The sequence below is a fragment of the Curcuma longa genome, chromosome 20, assembly GCF_044706935.1.
Source record: "Curcuma longa cultivar G26 ecotype Majalengka, Jawa Barat chromosome 20, ITB_CL_G26_1.1, whole genome shotgun sequence".
In the NCBI taxonomy this organism is placed as follows: domain Eukaryota; kingdom Viridiplantae; phylum Streptophyta; class Magnoliopsida; order Zingiberales; family Zingiberaceae; genus Curcuma; species Curcuma longa.
Genome location: NC_133880.1, coordinates 4,384,100 through 4,399,391, shown reverse-complemented (window position 1 = coordinate 4,399,391; position 15,292 = coordinate 4,384,100). Strand labels below are relative to the sequence as shown.

The 15,292-nt window shown below is 36.0% G+C and overlaps 2 protein-coding genes across 2 annotated transcripts in view; both read left to right on the top strand.

Annotated features, from left to right (window-relative positions):
* LOC141813604 (uncharacterized) overlaps positions 1–738 on the top strand; it is a 3,601-nt gene extending 2,863 nt beyond the window's left edge. The window contains exons 4-5 of the mRNA XM_074701560.1: positions 501–599; positions 694–738. Coding sequence (XP_074557661.1) covers positions 501–599; positions 694–738 — 144 coding nt within the window. The remainder of the gene's footprint in view (positions 1–500; positions 600–693) is intronic.
* Positions 739–6,555: 5,817 nt separating this feature from the next.
* LOC141813602 (uncharacterized) overlaps positions 6,556–15,292 on the top strand; it is a 12,989-nt gene continuing 4,252 nt past the window's right edge. The window contains exons 1-11 of the mRNA XM_074701559.1: positions 6,556–6,769; positions 7,650–7,873; positions 8,014–8,062; positions 8,632–8,822; positions 8,962–9,145; positions 9,226–9,384; positions 10,401–10,432; positions 10,567–10,609; positions 10,690–10,757; positions 12,269–12,774; positions 14,173–14,626. Coding sequence (XP_074557660.1) covers positions 6,688–6,769; positions 7,650–7,873; positions 8,014–8,062; positions 8,632–8,822; positions 8,962–9,145; positions 9,226–9,384; positions 10,401–10,432; positions 10,567–10,609; positions 10,690–10,757; positions 12,269–12,774; positions 14,173–14,626 — 1,992 coding nt within the window. The 5' untranslated portion in view covers positions 6,556–6,687. The remainder of the gene's footprint in view (positions 6,770–7,649; positions 7,874–8,013; positions 8,063–8,631; positions 8,823–8,961; positions 9,146–9,225; positions 9,385–10,400; positions 10,433–10,566; positions 10,610–10,689; positions 10,758–12,268; positions 12,775–14,172; positions 14,627–15,292) is intronic.

Sequence of the window (15,292 nt, the reverse complement as noted above, 5' to 3'; positions counted from 1 at the left end):
TAAGTAGGAGAGAAAGGATAAGGTAGAGGTAGAAAAGAAAAGAAAATGGGGAAGTAAAATAAGATAATAAATTATCTTTCTTTTTTTGGATGTATTATAGAGAAAGGAAGATTAGTTATGTATCCATTGGTTGATCAGAACAAATGAAATAAAAAAAGACATGATAACCTTCCCTATGATTCCCTTTTAACTTTCATAATCCTTGTCAATGCTTTGGGTATATGGTGTTAGTTTCATAATCCTTGTCAATGCTTGGGGTATATGGTGTTGGACTGATCAAAGATTAAAATTTTATTATGTGCTAGTCGGCATGGGTGAAACATTTTGTTTCATGTGCTAATTGACACATGGAGCAACTCGATGAACGAAATCTATAGGCGATGCAGCCAAATGCTTCTCATACTTCCCCTTAGGCTTCTATGATGCCACCAGCAAACTTCTATGACTCTTTCGAAGATGGTGGAGCGAGGCTGCAATCAGGCTTTCATGCTTTCCTTTAGGATTCTGTGACACCACCGATGAACTTCTGCGACTCTTTCAAAGAGGGCGTCGCGACAGGGCAGCAAGTCCTTCATGACTTTTCCAAGTACGACAATGTGGTATAACTCGATAGTGAGAAGCATTTGAGCTTCCGCAATGCCGTTGGAGGCTTCCCCTAATGCATTGGGGTTTCTTTGACCCTTTATAATACAGGATGCAATAGGAGGTGCAGTTGAGGCTTCAGGGTGGCTTCTGTGACTCTTCCAATGATGTGATGCGACATAGGTGCATTTGAGGCTTTGTGATTCTTTTAAGATGTAACTTCTCCACAATTCTTCCCAGTTTTCACATCTCGAGATGGTCAAGGACCCAAACCTCGTCTCAGCTTGAGATTTGAAACCTTGGACCAAGTATACAATGAACTAGCATAATATATGTAGAAGCATCAACTTATTGGCTTATAAGGTTGTTTGTATCATGATTCTTTTCTTCCATAAAAATGATAAGGAGTTTCGCATATTTCTTTCCAGAATCATCCTATCCTTTTCTCTTGACTTACCTTTTTCCCTATAAATATTTTCCCCCTTTGTATCATTCCAATGGAAGATAAGGCATGCTCGACATTGGAAATTCACCGTGTTGAATGTAAGATGCTCAACAAGTTGCTACTTTTAAATTATTAATGGAAGAAAATCCTCTGGGATGCAGGATTTGTGCCACCTTCATCATGAGGCATAAACTAGCTAAATAGAGAAAAAACCATATCAGAATAGAACAAGACTAAACTACTGTTTAGATATCTTGTTTTGTTGTTCTTGACAAATGTTTTCCTTTAGTAAACAGGTTTTAGTGTAGCCATATCCAATTTGTAGTAATCTTTTCCTTTTCTTAAGCTTTTTCAATTTGGGTGAATAGCCAAACTTTCAAGATATACTTCTTCATTGTAACTTTGAAATTAATATTAGATATTCTATGTTATGATTTCATTGTGAAGACATCCTGAGCTGCTTCCAACTTTTATAACCTTGAATTAATTGCATGGTTGGTTTGCATGAATAAAGTTTCTGTTAAGTTTGATTGGAATAAATTATTCACGTTTGGTTCAAAGAACATTCCTATTATTCAACTTAGGGTGCAATAGTTATTTCTTTGATTCCTACTTAATTATTTCTCCTATCATATAAAATTATTTTGAGGTTACTTGTTGTGCATTACTTGCGCGATTTATGTAATTCAAAGGATGCTTCTCTTTAACCGAACTATGAATGACATGTTTCTGTTTGATTTCTACTCTATTTCATCCTCATTCCCCAGTGGTTATCCAAATGCAGATATGATGCTGTATCAGTACTGGTTGTGCATCACACATTCAAAGATCAAGTTTTGATCAGGAATCAGTTCAGGATTTTAGCTTTTGTTGGCAGTCGACTTATTTTAGAACATATATTTACTCTCAACCTGTTCACCTCTGGACAATTATATTTATTCTGTTTTGGTTAATCTTACATTCATCATTGTTACTTCTGAAGTCAAACGAATTAGAGCTTCTCGGACAACAAGAACAATTATGTGCGCAGAAAGTTTTTCCATGTAGTCTCTAGTTTCTCAAATTGTGTTTTGCAGGCTGAAGTCTGCAAGAATTAGTATTTTTTCCTTGTAAGAAAATCAAAATATGTTCTGCTAAAACATTGTATCGCAATGTATCTGTTGATCGTTTACTGTTCTCATTATCTTGTGTAGATTGTTTGCAGATGAGATGTTGCCGTCGAGTTGTGGATGAATAGATCGTTCACTGTTCTCGTCATCTTGTTTACTGAATAGATCGTTTCCGGTGAGTCGGCCGCACATAACAATCATCGAAACTGCCCATTCCGTCACCACTCAAGCACCTTCACTGAAAGAGAGAGCATAACCAATAGTTCGAAGCATTTTTAAGTTTTATATTATGCTACAATTATCTTAATTGAGCTTGAAGATGATTGAATGAGAGCCCAACAAAGTTGGTCTAAACCCAATGGCTAAAGTTGCACATCTATAGAAGGTATTTCAAATAAGCGGCTTGATTATGTGAAGTTGTGAAATTTTCAAATGGCTAAAGTTGAAACAATTTGACCACAAAAAAAAAAAAAAAAGATAAATTTCAGTTAGTCCCATTGACTATTTCTGGGATGATCGATCCGGTCCTACGGAAGTTTCCCATCGACCACCAGGATAAATTGGGAAGTGCACGCAGTGGTAAGTCCAGACGCTCAACATCCTTTGATTGCGTTCTCCATTTGAAGGAAAATTCCTGTAAATACGCCGTAATTGAGAATCGAACCGTAGATGCCTGGGTGACAACTTGGATGTTCTACTGCGATACTATTGCTCCGGGGACAACAATTTGACCACACAAGTCAATGCTCAAAGTTGACTCCACTTACCAAAGCTAAGCTAAGATAGTAACTAATCAAGCACTAAGCAGTCATTAATTCTGCTCGACTCCTAGGAATAAACAGAGCAATTCACATCGCGATCGTTTTCAGAAACAAAAGAAGGATTACTTTTGAAAGGAAGGAAGAAAGAAGAGATTCAATACCAGCCATCTCTTATCTTCATCGTGATCCTTATAAAATGGTAGCCATGGCATTCACCCCTTAGCTTCCGAGCTGAAACAGAGAAGAGAGGGAGGAAGAAGAGTTGAATTAGAATCCAAGTGATCGAGTCCGAGTTCATGGAGATGGCGAATCGACGAACACAGTCCCTGAAATCGACGCTGCTCTGCCTCCTCGCGTTCGTGGCGTTGATCCACAGCCCCGCCGCCGTCGTCGGCCACGACCTGAAGTGCGAGCCGTCATGCATCGCGCCGCCGCCTCCCTCCCCGCCGCCGCCTCTGCCGCCGCTCTGCCCACCGCCACCTCCCTCCCCGCCAAGGCCGTTGCCGCCGTTCTGTCCGCCGCCCCCGGCGCAGCTGCTGCCGTGCGACTTCTGCTCCAAGCTGCCGCCGCCTCTGCCGCCCCAATGCTTCTACTGCGACACGCCACAGTACTTGTACCCGGTCGGCGAGGGTTACCTGGAGTCGGCCGCTGGCCGGAGCCGCGGCGGCCGGTGGTGGGCGGAGGCCGCGGCTGCCGGTGTGCTGATGCTGATGGTGACGTTTTAGAGGATTCGACAGTTCGTTATGTGTCTGCTTCCTTTACTTTTATTGCAACTCCCTCTCTTAAATGTTAAATCTACTACTACTACTACTACTACTACTACTACTTCTTCTTCTTCATGGAAATGAATTCAAGAACAAAAATGTATCAAAAATCTTTACTTTTTCTTTCAAAATGTGCATTTTTTTTTGTTACCGCAAAAACTATTATTTGTATTCTCGAACACTGATTCTAAATTCTAACTGAGATACGAACTCGAAGTTCTATGAGGTTTGAATTTGGACAGTTCCAAACTCAAACACAGATTAATTTAGTCATATATCAGAAACAAAATCTAAGGATAGAAAAGGGCAGCCCGGTGCACGAAGCTCCCGCCATGCGGGGTCCGGGGAAAGGAAATAACCATTGTACGCAGCCTTACCTTGCCTTTGGCAAAGAGGAATTTCCAGGATTTGAACCCGTGACCTCATTTTTCACATGGCAGCAACCTTACCGTTGCGCCAAGGCTCCCCTTCCAATCTAAGAATAGAAACTTTGAGGAAAATTATTATTATTAGTCCTCTATGCTGTTGTTTAAAAATAAAAAAATCCAAAAATAAGAGATGTTTCGATAATCCAAAAACACACAAAAAAAGGGATATATGGATGACATTTTTCCCTCGGAAATAAGGAAAAAATCCTACAAAATAGAGATGCCTCTTCTTTTTATCATGTCTTTAACATGTTTGTCCTCGAGCACACATGAATGTGACGTGAAGAATCTTCCATTCTTATACATGTTTGTATCTCTCAATTCGTACTTTTGTTAGTTCTTTTTGTTGCTTTGAGCATGTGAAGTCAAATGAAGTCGATTAAATAGAAGCATGAGAACGTTACCAACGGGCTTTCGGTGCTGTAGTAAATTGCTTTGTAGGACAAACCTCAGCTTTTTAATTTATTCCTGATTGGAACTGTACGTCCACGTTAAAAAAATTTTGGTTGGATTAAACCGATCGCTTTTATTTTTTACTTTTTTAGAGAACGTCACCACTTGTGTTTTATTTCCACTTTGTCTTCTTGTTTATGCCCAATTACAACTTTTTAAAGTAGAATTTACATCAATCCACCGTAAGTCAACTTGAGTTGACCTAATCAAATTGACTGTGGCTTTTGGATTCAATTGAAGAATGATAGTTATGCCAAAGATAATAATCCATCAATTGATATAACTATGATGTCATGATCATGTAGTCATCAACGATGGGAAATATAAATAGATGGATTAAGAGCAATTATTTTCTTGCACTAAGGGGTGTTTGATTGGGAGATTATCGTTGATAATGTTGAGTTATCTGTTTAATATTATCAACGATAATCTTATTTGATTTAAGTTATGATTGATTTTTAAGTAATATAGCATCACCGCCACATCAGCAAATGAGTTATAACTCAGAATGTGATTACCTTAATGATCTAAAATTTTCTACGATTTTGAAGATTAATAAAATTTTTTTCCATGATTATCTTTCAGATTTTAAAATTGAGTTAATTGAAATGTACCATGAAACCTAATTAAAACCGAGTTAATTAATTTAATAAATTTTAATTTAAATACTTATAAATTTAAAAAGATAATTTATTTTAAATTTTAAAAAATAAAATTAATGAATTATATTTATATATTTAATGAATTAAATTTATTAAAATAATTATTTTAATAAATTATTTTATTAAAAAATATATAAATTTATTTTAAATTTAAAAATAAAATTAACGAATTATATTTATTAATTTAATAAATTATTTATTAAAATAATTATTAAATTAATTTTATTAAAATAAAATTAATGGAATATATTTATTAATTTAATATTTTAATTTATTTTATTAAAATATATATATATTTATTTTAAATTTAAAAAAAATAAAATTAACAAAATATATTTATTAATTTAATGAATTATTTTATTAAAATAATTATTTTAATGAATTATTTTATTAAAAATATATAAATTTATTTTAAATTTAAAAAATTTAAATAAATTATATTTATTTATTTTATATATTATCAATTTATTATCATCATTAATAGTATTAATATTATTATTAATTTAATTTAATTTATTATAAAAATAAATTAAATTAAGGGTAATATAGTAAATATAAAATTGATTATATTTTATTCTCTCCAAATAAATAAGTTAATCCAAACAATATTATAGTATGTTTTATATCCCATAATTTGATTATGTGATTATATGATAATCACATAACTAAGATTATATATGATAACTTAAATCAAACACACTTTAAAAGTTAGTTAAATTGATTGCTCAAGCAAGTTAAATTTTAATGAGTTTTACCACAAAGTATCAAAAATAAATAAATGATTTTAACGAAATCATTCAATTTTTAATAAATTAAGACAGAAAGTCAAATATCGAACATATTAGAGATGATTAGCAAAACAGGGCACCTATTTTTTTTTTGTGATTTTGGAGTTTGATCAATTAAATTAAAAAAATCTTAAATTGTTGACTATTTAAGTCAGGAATTACTTAAATATGCAAATTTTCACTTCATAATTAATCAATATAAATTGAATATATAATAAAAAATAATGAATAGGGCATTGGTGCCCTACGACAATGCAACAAACTATTTAAAAGAATAATAAAAAAATTTAAGATTTAAATTTCAAATTTGATAAATATTCCTTTTTTTTAAAAAAAATTGATAAATATTCATGATCGACTTTTGAGTGTATATGCTTTAAATAAATTCAAGAGAAGACCCTTTCTTCGAGATTAATTAGATAAAATTCAGATATTTAAATTATAAAAAAGATTTTTAGTGCATTTTTTTACTTAAAAAAGGAAAAGGCATCATTTTTATAAAAATAAGGTTAGATATTGGAGGATCAGAAAAGGGAATAATACGAATATCTACTCCGTTTCCATTCCTACACCAACAATTATTGTGTGTGCGCTAATAAATCTGATCGATCTTCGTTATCTCGTTTCCCCGTCGAGGAGTCGTCCCATCTCCGGTTGGACTCCCATACAACGCAGACGAGGAGAGGAGATCGCGCATGGACCGGCCCGAGCAAACCTCCGCGCCGCCCATGGCGCCGCAGTCCCCATCTCCCCCCGAGAATCCCCCTACTCCTCCAGGTGATGCTTCGGCGTCTCTTCTCCCATCGATACTTCGATCTCCGATCGTCGGTCGGTCTCCGATCGTCCCGGATTTATGTTCAGGTCACTTTGTTAGTTTGCGTTTTCTTAATTTTGTCTGACCGATTGGTTTGGTGGTCAAATCGCGACTGTATTTTACGATTAGGGTTTTGTGCTTGTCTTTGTGGATTAATTTTGGATAGTCTGTGGTTAAAAATGGGAACTTGGAACCTGGGAGTTGATCTATCGTCTCAGCACGTTTCCATGGAGTGGCGGATTTAAAGTTCGCCGGAGTTAGGAGAGGTAGTTCTGTATCACCAAGTTGATTGGAAGGGTATATTTAGTTCAATTTACTTCGATAGAGAGCTCAACTAAACTTCAACTCCGTACGACTTCTTGTCTATACACTGGTGAAAGAAGATATTTAGTTCAATTGGCTTTTGTAAGCACTGGTTATTAGTGGGCTTCTACTCATCCATTTTTATCGTTAGAATTGTCACTCTGTATTCTTCGAAGATTCATCGATCTATTTAACCAAAATTATGTAAAATAATTAAAAGTTATATTCAGAATTGTAATTGATTAAACTTCATATTTAATCAAATATAAACACATGATTTTTAGAATTTTTATATTTCATTTGTTGATTTATTCAACAATTGTTGTTATTTCTTTTCATATATATATTTTTATTTTTTTTAAAAATTCTTTTTATCGATTCTGATCCTACCTATTTCACCAATTCGATACGGCCCATATGTGTTTTGAACTTTCAATACTAATACTGACACTATTACCTATGCTCCAACTTTTTCTACATAACTTTGGAAAACTTGGTACACATGGAATTCATGACTTTAATCTTATATTCTTTCTGCAGGATCTGAAACAAAAATACCAATCAGTGGGGGTACGAATGTGAAGATTGATGCTGCCAATGGAAGTTCTGAAGCACCAGCATTGAGAGAAGACCAAGTTCAGAATGCTGTTATGTTTCTGTCACATGCAAGAGTAAGAAGTTCCCCAGTTGTTCATAGACGTTCTTTTCTAGAAAAGAAAGGCTTAACCAAGGAGGAAATTGATGAAGCCTTCCGGCGTGTGCCTGTAAGTTTGATAACCTGTTTATGTATAATGAATTGGGTACCCGCAAATTTGTTATCCTTTTATGTACGCCTCTTCTTTAATGACTTTGATAATACATTATGTTGTTCTTGATGTGAAATTGGATGTTTCATTTCTTACAGGATCCATCATCCAATGCCACAAATGGACAAGTTTACACTACGAACCCTGGTAATATATTGCATTGGTGGCCAGTGCTTCAGATGAAGGATTGTTCATGCTCAAGCAATGAAAAATAACAAAGCTTCCCTAATACTTTTAGCATTGTCGTTAACTATATTCACCACAAGTTTCAGAATATATGCAATTGAAATTGAGAGTCGAAAGATGCAAATCATATTAAGTGCTGGATGAGATGCACTATAACATAATCAGCAGTTATATTTGTGTTTGTTAATTTTCTTATGGAAATTGAACTTTTACTAGCCAAGTGACTGCATTGTCGCTTAAATTTATATGCTTACAATACAACCTTTTTCATTGCAGATTTCGATAAATTCATTTCACCACTTATGTTTACAAATATAATTGTTTCTTGTTTTTACTCTTTAGCATACATTTCAATAATACCAAAGTAGTGCATGATCCAGAAGATTAGATTCTTTAATATGATTTTTCTTTCTGCTGTCAAGCTTATCAGTAATTTGTAATTAATCATTACAAGTATGTAAAATGTGTAGTTGCTAATTACTCGTATGCCAAAGAGCTTTCAAGTATTAAATACACATTAATTGTTACAGCTTCACAGCCAAAATCACCTAACACCTTGCAACCACAAGATCCGGTACGAACTCCTCAACCAGCAGGTCCTCCCATCACTGTGGTTTCGGCATCTCCAACCCAACAGACAAGAAGGTTTCACTTGTCTCATGCACTTGTTGCAGCTGGGGTGGTTGCTGCTTCAGGTTTTGGGAGTGCTGTTCTTGTCAAGGTACTCTTGTCGGCTCATATCTTTATGCCTTTTGAATATAACATAGAAAATATAACTTCTGTGTTTGATTTCTTTGTTCATTATTTGTTAGAAATTTGCTTGTATACTTTTGATCTTCTGCTGCATAACTGTTTTGCAGAATGTGTTCATTCCTCGGCTGAAAGCATGGATCAAGAAAGTTGTGGCTGAAGAAAAAGAATCTGAGCAGGGTAGTTTGAGTACTAAACTAGCTGAAGAAGCAGCAGAAGCTGCAAAAGCAGCTGCTGCATCTGCAGCTGTTGTTGCTAAAGCCAGTCAAGAATTGCTAAGCTCCAAAAGTGAAGGTGCACTAGTTTATTCTGTTTTATAAATATTTTACATTTGTTGTTTATTGTTGCTCATTTTGAGTCTTTTCTTCAATTAGAGAGAAAGTACTTTGAGGCTTTCATGGGTGCACTAGATGTTCAAGTTAAGGAAATGAAATCTATGGGTGATGCTATTCGTAGATTGGAAAGCACAAGGGACGACAGATTCTCTGAAGATAAGCTTATACGAGAGAATATCATGCATACAACTGGGAATGGTGAGTTGAAATGAAAAAAAATCATGCCTGCAGTCACGTTTCTGACTGATTTCTCTCAAATGATTTATGTCCAGTAGTTGTAAATTATAGAGGATCTTGAATTTCTTATATGGAACCATTAATTGAATTATTGATTGTTAGTGATTTGCCTCACATAATATGCAAGTCACTCATAGTATGAGTTATTGAGGATAGTAGATTTGCACAGAACTAAACTGAACGATCACTCCTTGGTTTTGACAGTTTCATACATCATATCTAGCTTACCAAGGGTCTATTTATTTGCTTAGCAAATAGTTTGTCTATAAAATATTTTGAGAAAAATTTCAATGAAAAGTAGATTACATTGTGCTATATGGTTGTGATACTGAAAATGTTTCCGGTGCCTCCTTACTAAACACTCTCACCATGACCTTCAACTGCCAAAGGGGACTCACATAGAGGCAGAGATGTCTCATGTGGGAGAGAAGAGTGGATGGGCTCACATGGGAAAATGATTTTCCCTCATTTCAAGTCGAAGTCATTTTCCCCAAAGAAGCCGACATTTTCAGTTGATCAATTGAATATTATCCATTGACCACAATATACACCGTATCAGACACTGGAAATCAACGAAGATATTTTCTAAGAGATCCCATACCCTCAATTATGTATGTCAATGCATATAGACATTAGATGTCTACATGGGTATCTGTGTGGGTGGTTGCTAAGTATTGCCCGTACCATCAATTCTTATATAAATGTATATAATATTTGGGTGGGTGCTAAGTATATATATTTCTCATTATCTTCAATTCTGTATATAAAATGTACATACACATGTCTGCACGCGTATCCGCTTGCACTAGAATCTCAAGACCCCAATATGGAAGGCAATGATGTATCACTAATCTTGTCATTTACTATTCACATTTCATCTTGGCTAACAACAATACCAAGTATATGATTGATTATACTGTTTTCTTTTTAATGCATTAATGCAATCTCAATGACATTCATTTTGGGATGACCTTCAGGTACAACCAACAACACATGGAGAACTTCTCAGGTCAAACACTCATATCCAAATTGTTTTTTTTAACAGAAAATTATCTTTGTCACTCCACCTTTATCATACGATTTCAAACTCCGTTCACATCGGAGTTCCTATACTCTTATTCGTCCATTTTTTTACCTTGTCAGCGTGCTAAAGTTAACAGCCCACCAAATACCAACTACGGAGAAGGTTATTATCTATAAATTTCCATAAAGTTTTTATTGAATATTTTTAAATGCCATTTTCCCTTATAATGTGATCGCTGTCAGTGAGGTCTTCACCACCGCCTGTGTTAAGGGAATCTTTACCTACGGTCAACAGGAACTCATACACCGAGGTATGCAGCTTTACTATGATTGCATATTCATGTAGTACCAAGTAAGCTTCATTGTCTAAGAGTGCCCTTAAGTTAGTTGCTTAAACTTTTATCTGGCTGGATGTTTTATTAGGTCTTGATTGCAGGTGCTCTGCATAAAATGTTGTTGATTTATTTAAAATGGAATAAATAGGTAATAGTAATATAAACACACTGTCATACCTCTTCACATTTGTTGTGAATTTGCCCTCTTTAAGCAGCATGCTGAAAATTTGATGTTATTGAAATTTGAAGGACTTGTCTTATTTATTATGCTTACCATCTCTGCCTTGTGAAAAATGAACCTAATAATGTTTAGTTGAAACAACGCTTGTCACTTTAGAAAATTGTGCAAAATCAGTTTGGTTATTTTGATTATAGGTGCTGTGCAACGGAAAACTATCATTATATTCCCAAACCTAGGTAATCTGAACTTGCAGCTTTTAGAAATGTAAGGAAATCTATCTTCACATTTGGCTAAGCTCAAGTTGGCTTAGATTAATGAGAGACAAGTTGGTTCAAGCTTACATTATAAATCTGCAGTATGTTTTACAAAATGGTGTGACAAGGATAAAAGAACATACTACGAACGATGTTGCCAAATTGTGGCTGAGATTTAGTTTGGTTGCAGTAGGATATATCCAGAATTTAGGTTTGTTGCAGGTTAAATCACATTCACAATGTTAGACGGTGGGCTGCTAAACTTATTTGATTTTCCAGATTAATTGAACAAGTTATAACTTCTAGAATCGACTGCCACCTATTACTCAACAAGGAGATCCCATCGCATATGCAAGCATTGTGTATATTTGTTGAAGTGCAATTTCAATTAATTGAAGGGCATGCGATATCAAGTTGGTTGAAATGAAGGGAATTCTAGTTTTATATGATCATCATGTGCCCTTTTGGCTAAACATATTTGGTTTGTCATATTTTGTGAATCATGGGTGTTGCTTGGTTAGACAAGCGAGTACAGATAGTGTATAGCATAGATGTTCCAATACAGCATGAAATGAGAGAATATTTTAAGATGCTATGTAAATGTTGAAAAGAATTCATAGAATCTAGAGTTAGATGAGTTGGATTACTGGAATTGAGGGTGCAAGAGGTAGAAGAATGACAACGAAAACTCTAGTAAAAGAATAAAAATTGCTGCTTTATGAGATTTGTATGTTATTAGTGCTATGTCCTTGCATCAAGTTCAATGGGGTAAGATTCCTAACACCAATCCCAAATATTCTGGACTATCACAGCTTAATGGCAACATCAGTAGGATTGGATGTGAAAATGTGAGCACCTTTTCCTCTCTTTTATCAATGTTTGCAATCATCATTTAATGACAGTTTCCTTTTAAAAATCAAGTTGTTTCAAGATTATGTTGAAATATTGCACATTTTGAGCTTGTTTTGTTTTGTTTTTATCATTGAGTTGGACCTGTGTAATTTTCCTTTGTTGCATTTTTGGTCTGTACGTTAATTGACGTATGTTAACAGCCATGGGAGGTTGCTCGTTCAGTTCAGCAGAGACCTAACTATTCCCTGCAGCGCGAAACGAGCGAAGAACACTTGGGTTCGAGAATAGACGATGGATATGGACCTCCACCAGAGAGGAATGCCAATGGCTATGATACCTCGGAGCCCTGGTGGTCAAAGAAGAATGTGAGAATAACTGAAATGGAAACCGAAGAGCAGCAAAAGCAGTTGCATTATGATGTTGGATCTAACGAAAGACGGAAGCTGCGGGGATGGGTTCCACCTCAACCACCGGCCATTGTGATGCCAGGAGCAGCCGATGCCATTCGCCGCCCAAAACCACTTTCTCAAAGGCAGCCTACCGGAGATGCGCAGTCAGTTGCAAGTTCAGACGACGGGAAGGAAGGAGAAACGAGAGTTCCAGACTCTGTCACTGAGGCAGAGGACTTGGATAATACTATTCCTGTTGGTTCCTCCAGTCAGAGTGGAATACAAGAAGAAAGCCCAATTGCTCTCGAAGTTAGCTGAGAGATCGAAACTCAGAAAAGTTTGCCAGACCAAGGGAAATGAAGTCTGGCCATTATATCGCTTTCGTATCCTCGTTCAATGTCCATCAGCTGATTCTGAAGCTGGTCTGAGCTGCTGCTTCTAGCTACTACTACTCTTGAGGATACACCTGACAATACATATTATACGATAAAAATAAGAAACAAAGTTCTATGAAAGTGATAATCTTCCCTTTTAATTCCCTAATGCGACTGGAATTGCCTATTTAATGTGCTTAATAAACATGTAGTATATCTTGTTTACTGCTCATGTTTCACTTGATAATTGATGGAATGATGCAAGTGGAGGTAAATGATCTTTTCCTTTGATTAAAATTAGATAGAGTTTTTTGCCTGATTAATTTTGGAGGTAAATGATCTTTTCCTTTGATGTCCTAAAATTTTCATAATGTAAATTTATAATTAATTATCTCTAAATAAATTTAGAATATATTGGATTAACAAGCCAAAAGTAATTGTTAAATATGGAAGACATCTATAAATTTCTTTAGATATATATGCATTTAGAAGAATTGATCATAGCCACTAATGGAATTTAATTACCTTCAAATGAAAAAGAAAATGTTGAATTAGAAAATTATAAATGAGAAAACATCTATGGCACACACTGAACAAGACTTATGCCGTTCTTACAAATATTGTTCTACAGTTTGTTTTTTTTTAAAAAAATCAAATTAAAATGAAAGGAATTGGCAATACAAATGCAACAGAGATGGAAGCTTTGTCTGGCCTCTGTTCACCTGCTGGAATTGGATGCTTGTGAAAGATCTCATTTCTTCTTCACATGCCTCATCACCTTCCCCCAACAACCTTCGCAGTAGATTCCAAAAGAGCTTCTTCCTCTCTCTCTCTCTCTCTCTCTCTCTCTCTCTCTCTCTCTAGTTGCACTTTTCATTTTCTCAATCCTGTAATATCTCAAACATTGTTTCTATAAGTCGCTGCTTTTATTCCATCTTCTTCCCCTATTTTCTCTGTCTGCAAACTGTGCTCTGGCCCTCTAATTCACGTTCTTCTTAACTTTTGTCCTGGATTTCCGATCGCCATCACCAGTATCAAAATCCCATTTTTCTGTGATTCGCAGTGTCAAAATCTGATCTTTCGACTTCTTCACTCTGGCATTCACGATAGGATCGCCCTTCTTGATGTTTCTCGTCCATGCCATCTGTTTTCCTGAATGAGATCCTCCTCTCGGGGTTCATGAACTTGGTTCAATCCTTCTCCGTCGTGTTCCTCTATTGGTTTTACGTTTTCTCATGAAGTCCATTTGACACCGAGTGCAGCATTTCGATCTTTATTTTACATTTATGAGAAAGATTTGATCTTTGCATTGCACTTTGAAGAAAGTTTCGAACTTTGAAGCAATTCCATGGCGACGGCGCCGCCCGAGGCGGCATCGGAGGAAGAGCTGATAGTGAGGCAGAGACGGCAGAAGAGAATGCAGTCGAACCGGGAGTCGGCGCGGCGGTCGCGGTTGCGGAAGCAGATGCAGCTGGAGAAGCTGACGACGGAAGTGAGCTGGCTACGGCGAGACAAGAGGCAGCTTGTGGCCATCCTCTGTGTCGCCGTGCAGCACTGCGCGGCGATGGAGGCCGACAACGCCGTCCTCCGTGCGCGAGTCGCGGAGCTGACCGCGGCGCTGGAGGCCTTGGAGCAGATCCTGCTCAACGTGTCGGGAACCGCATGCACCGGCATCAGCGTCGTCGACTACTCCATTCCTCTTCCCAGTTGCTTCGGGAACTACTACAACGGTGCGTTCGTCACGACGGCGAACCACCAGCTAGCAGCGACCGAGGAAGAGGCGGCGGCGGCGCGCGTGATTATGCCTTCTGCTGACATGTGTAATTACTGCTTGAAACCACAATGAAGACGACGACTAATCGACATTTCTTGTAATTTGTGGTGCAATCTAGTTTTGTCTGAAATGTGTTCTGGATTATGATTAGTGTCAGCAAAGTGTAATCTCTGTTCTATGTGCAATCTCGTAGTGTTTTAATAAGAAAAAAAAATTAAAAAAGAAAAACAAAACTTAATTTTTGTGTTGTGATCTCTCTATTTCTTCTCGCAAAAAAGCAATCTACAAGCAAAAGGCCATCTGTTTCCTAAACTTTTCAGGTTAGTGAAAGCATGAGGAACAGTCGTTCAAAAGTTAGAACATTATTTTTTTAAAGAAAAAACCATTAATACAAATTTAACAAATGTTTCAAATTCCCTATTTTCAAAAATGATCTATTAGAAGTTTTAACAATCAATCGATCCATAATATCAAAAGTTTCTCTAATATGATAAAGAAGAAAAAAAATATATACAAGTTTGAGATATTTCCAGAAGAACTAGCTATTAGACAAAACCCGAAACCAACCACGCATCATACTTGACATAAATTGTTTTTCCATTGCTCCTTTTTCTCTTTTATTTCTCGAATTATTGAAAAGAAACATGTTTATTGGATCGATAGGAAAAGGATATATAATTTCTGGAC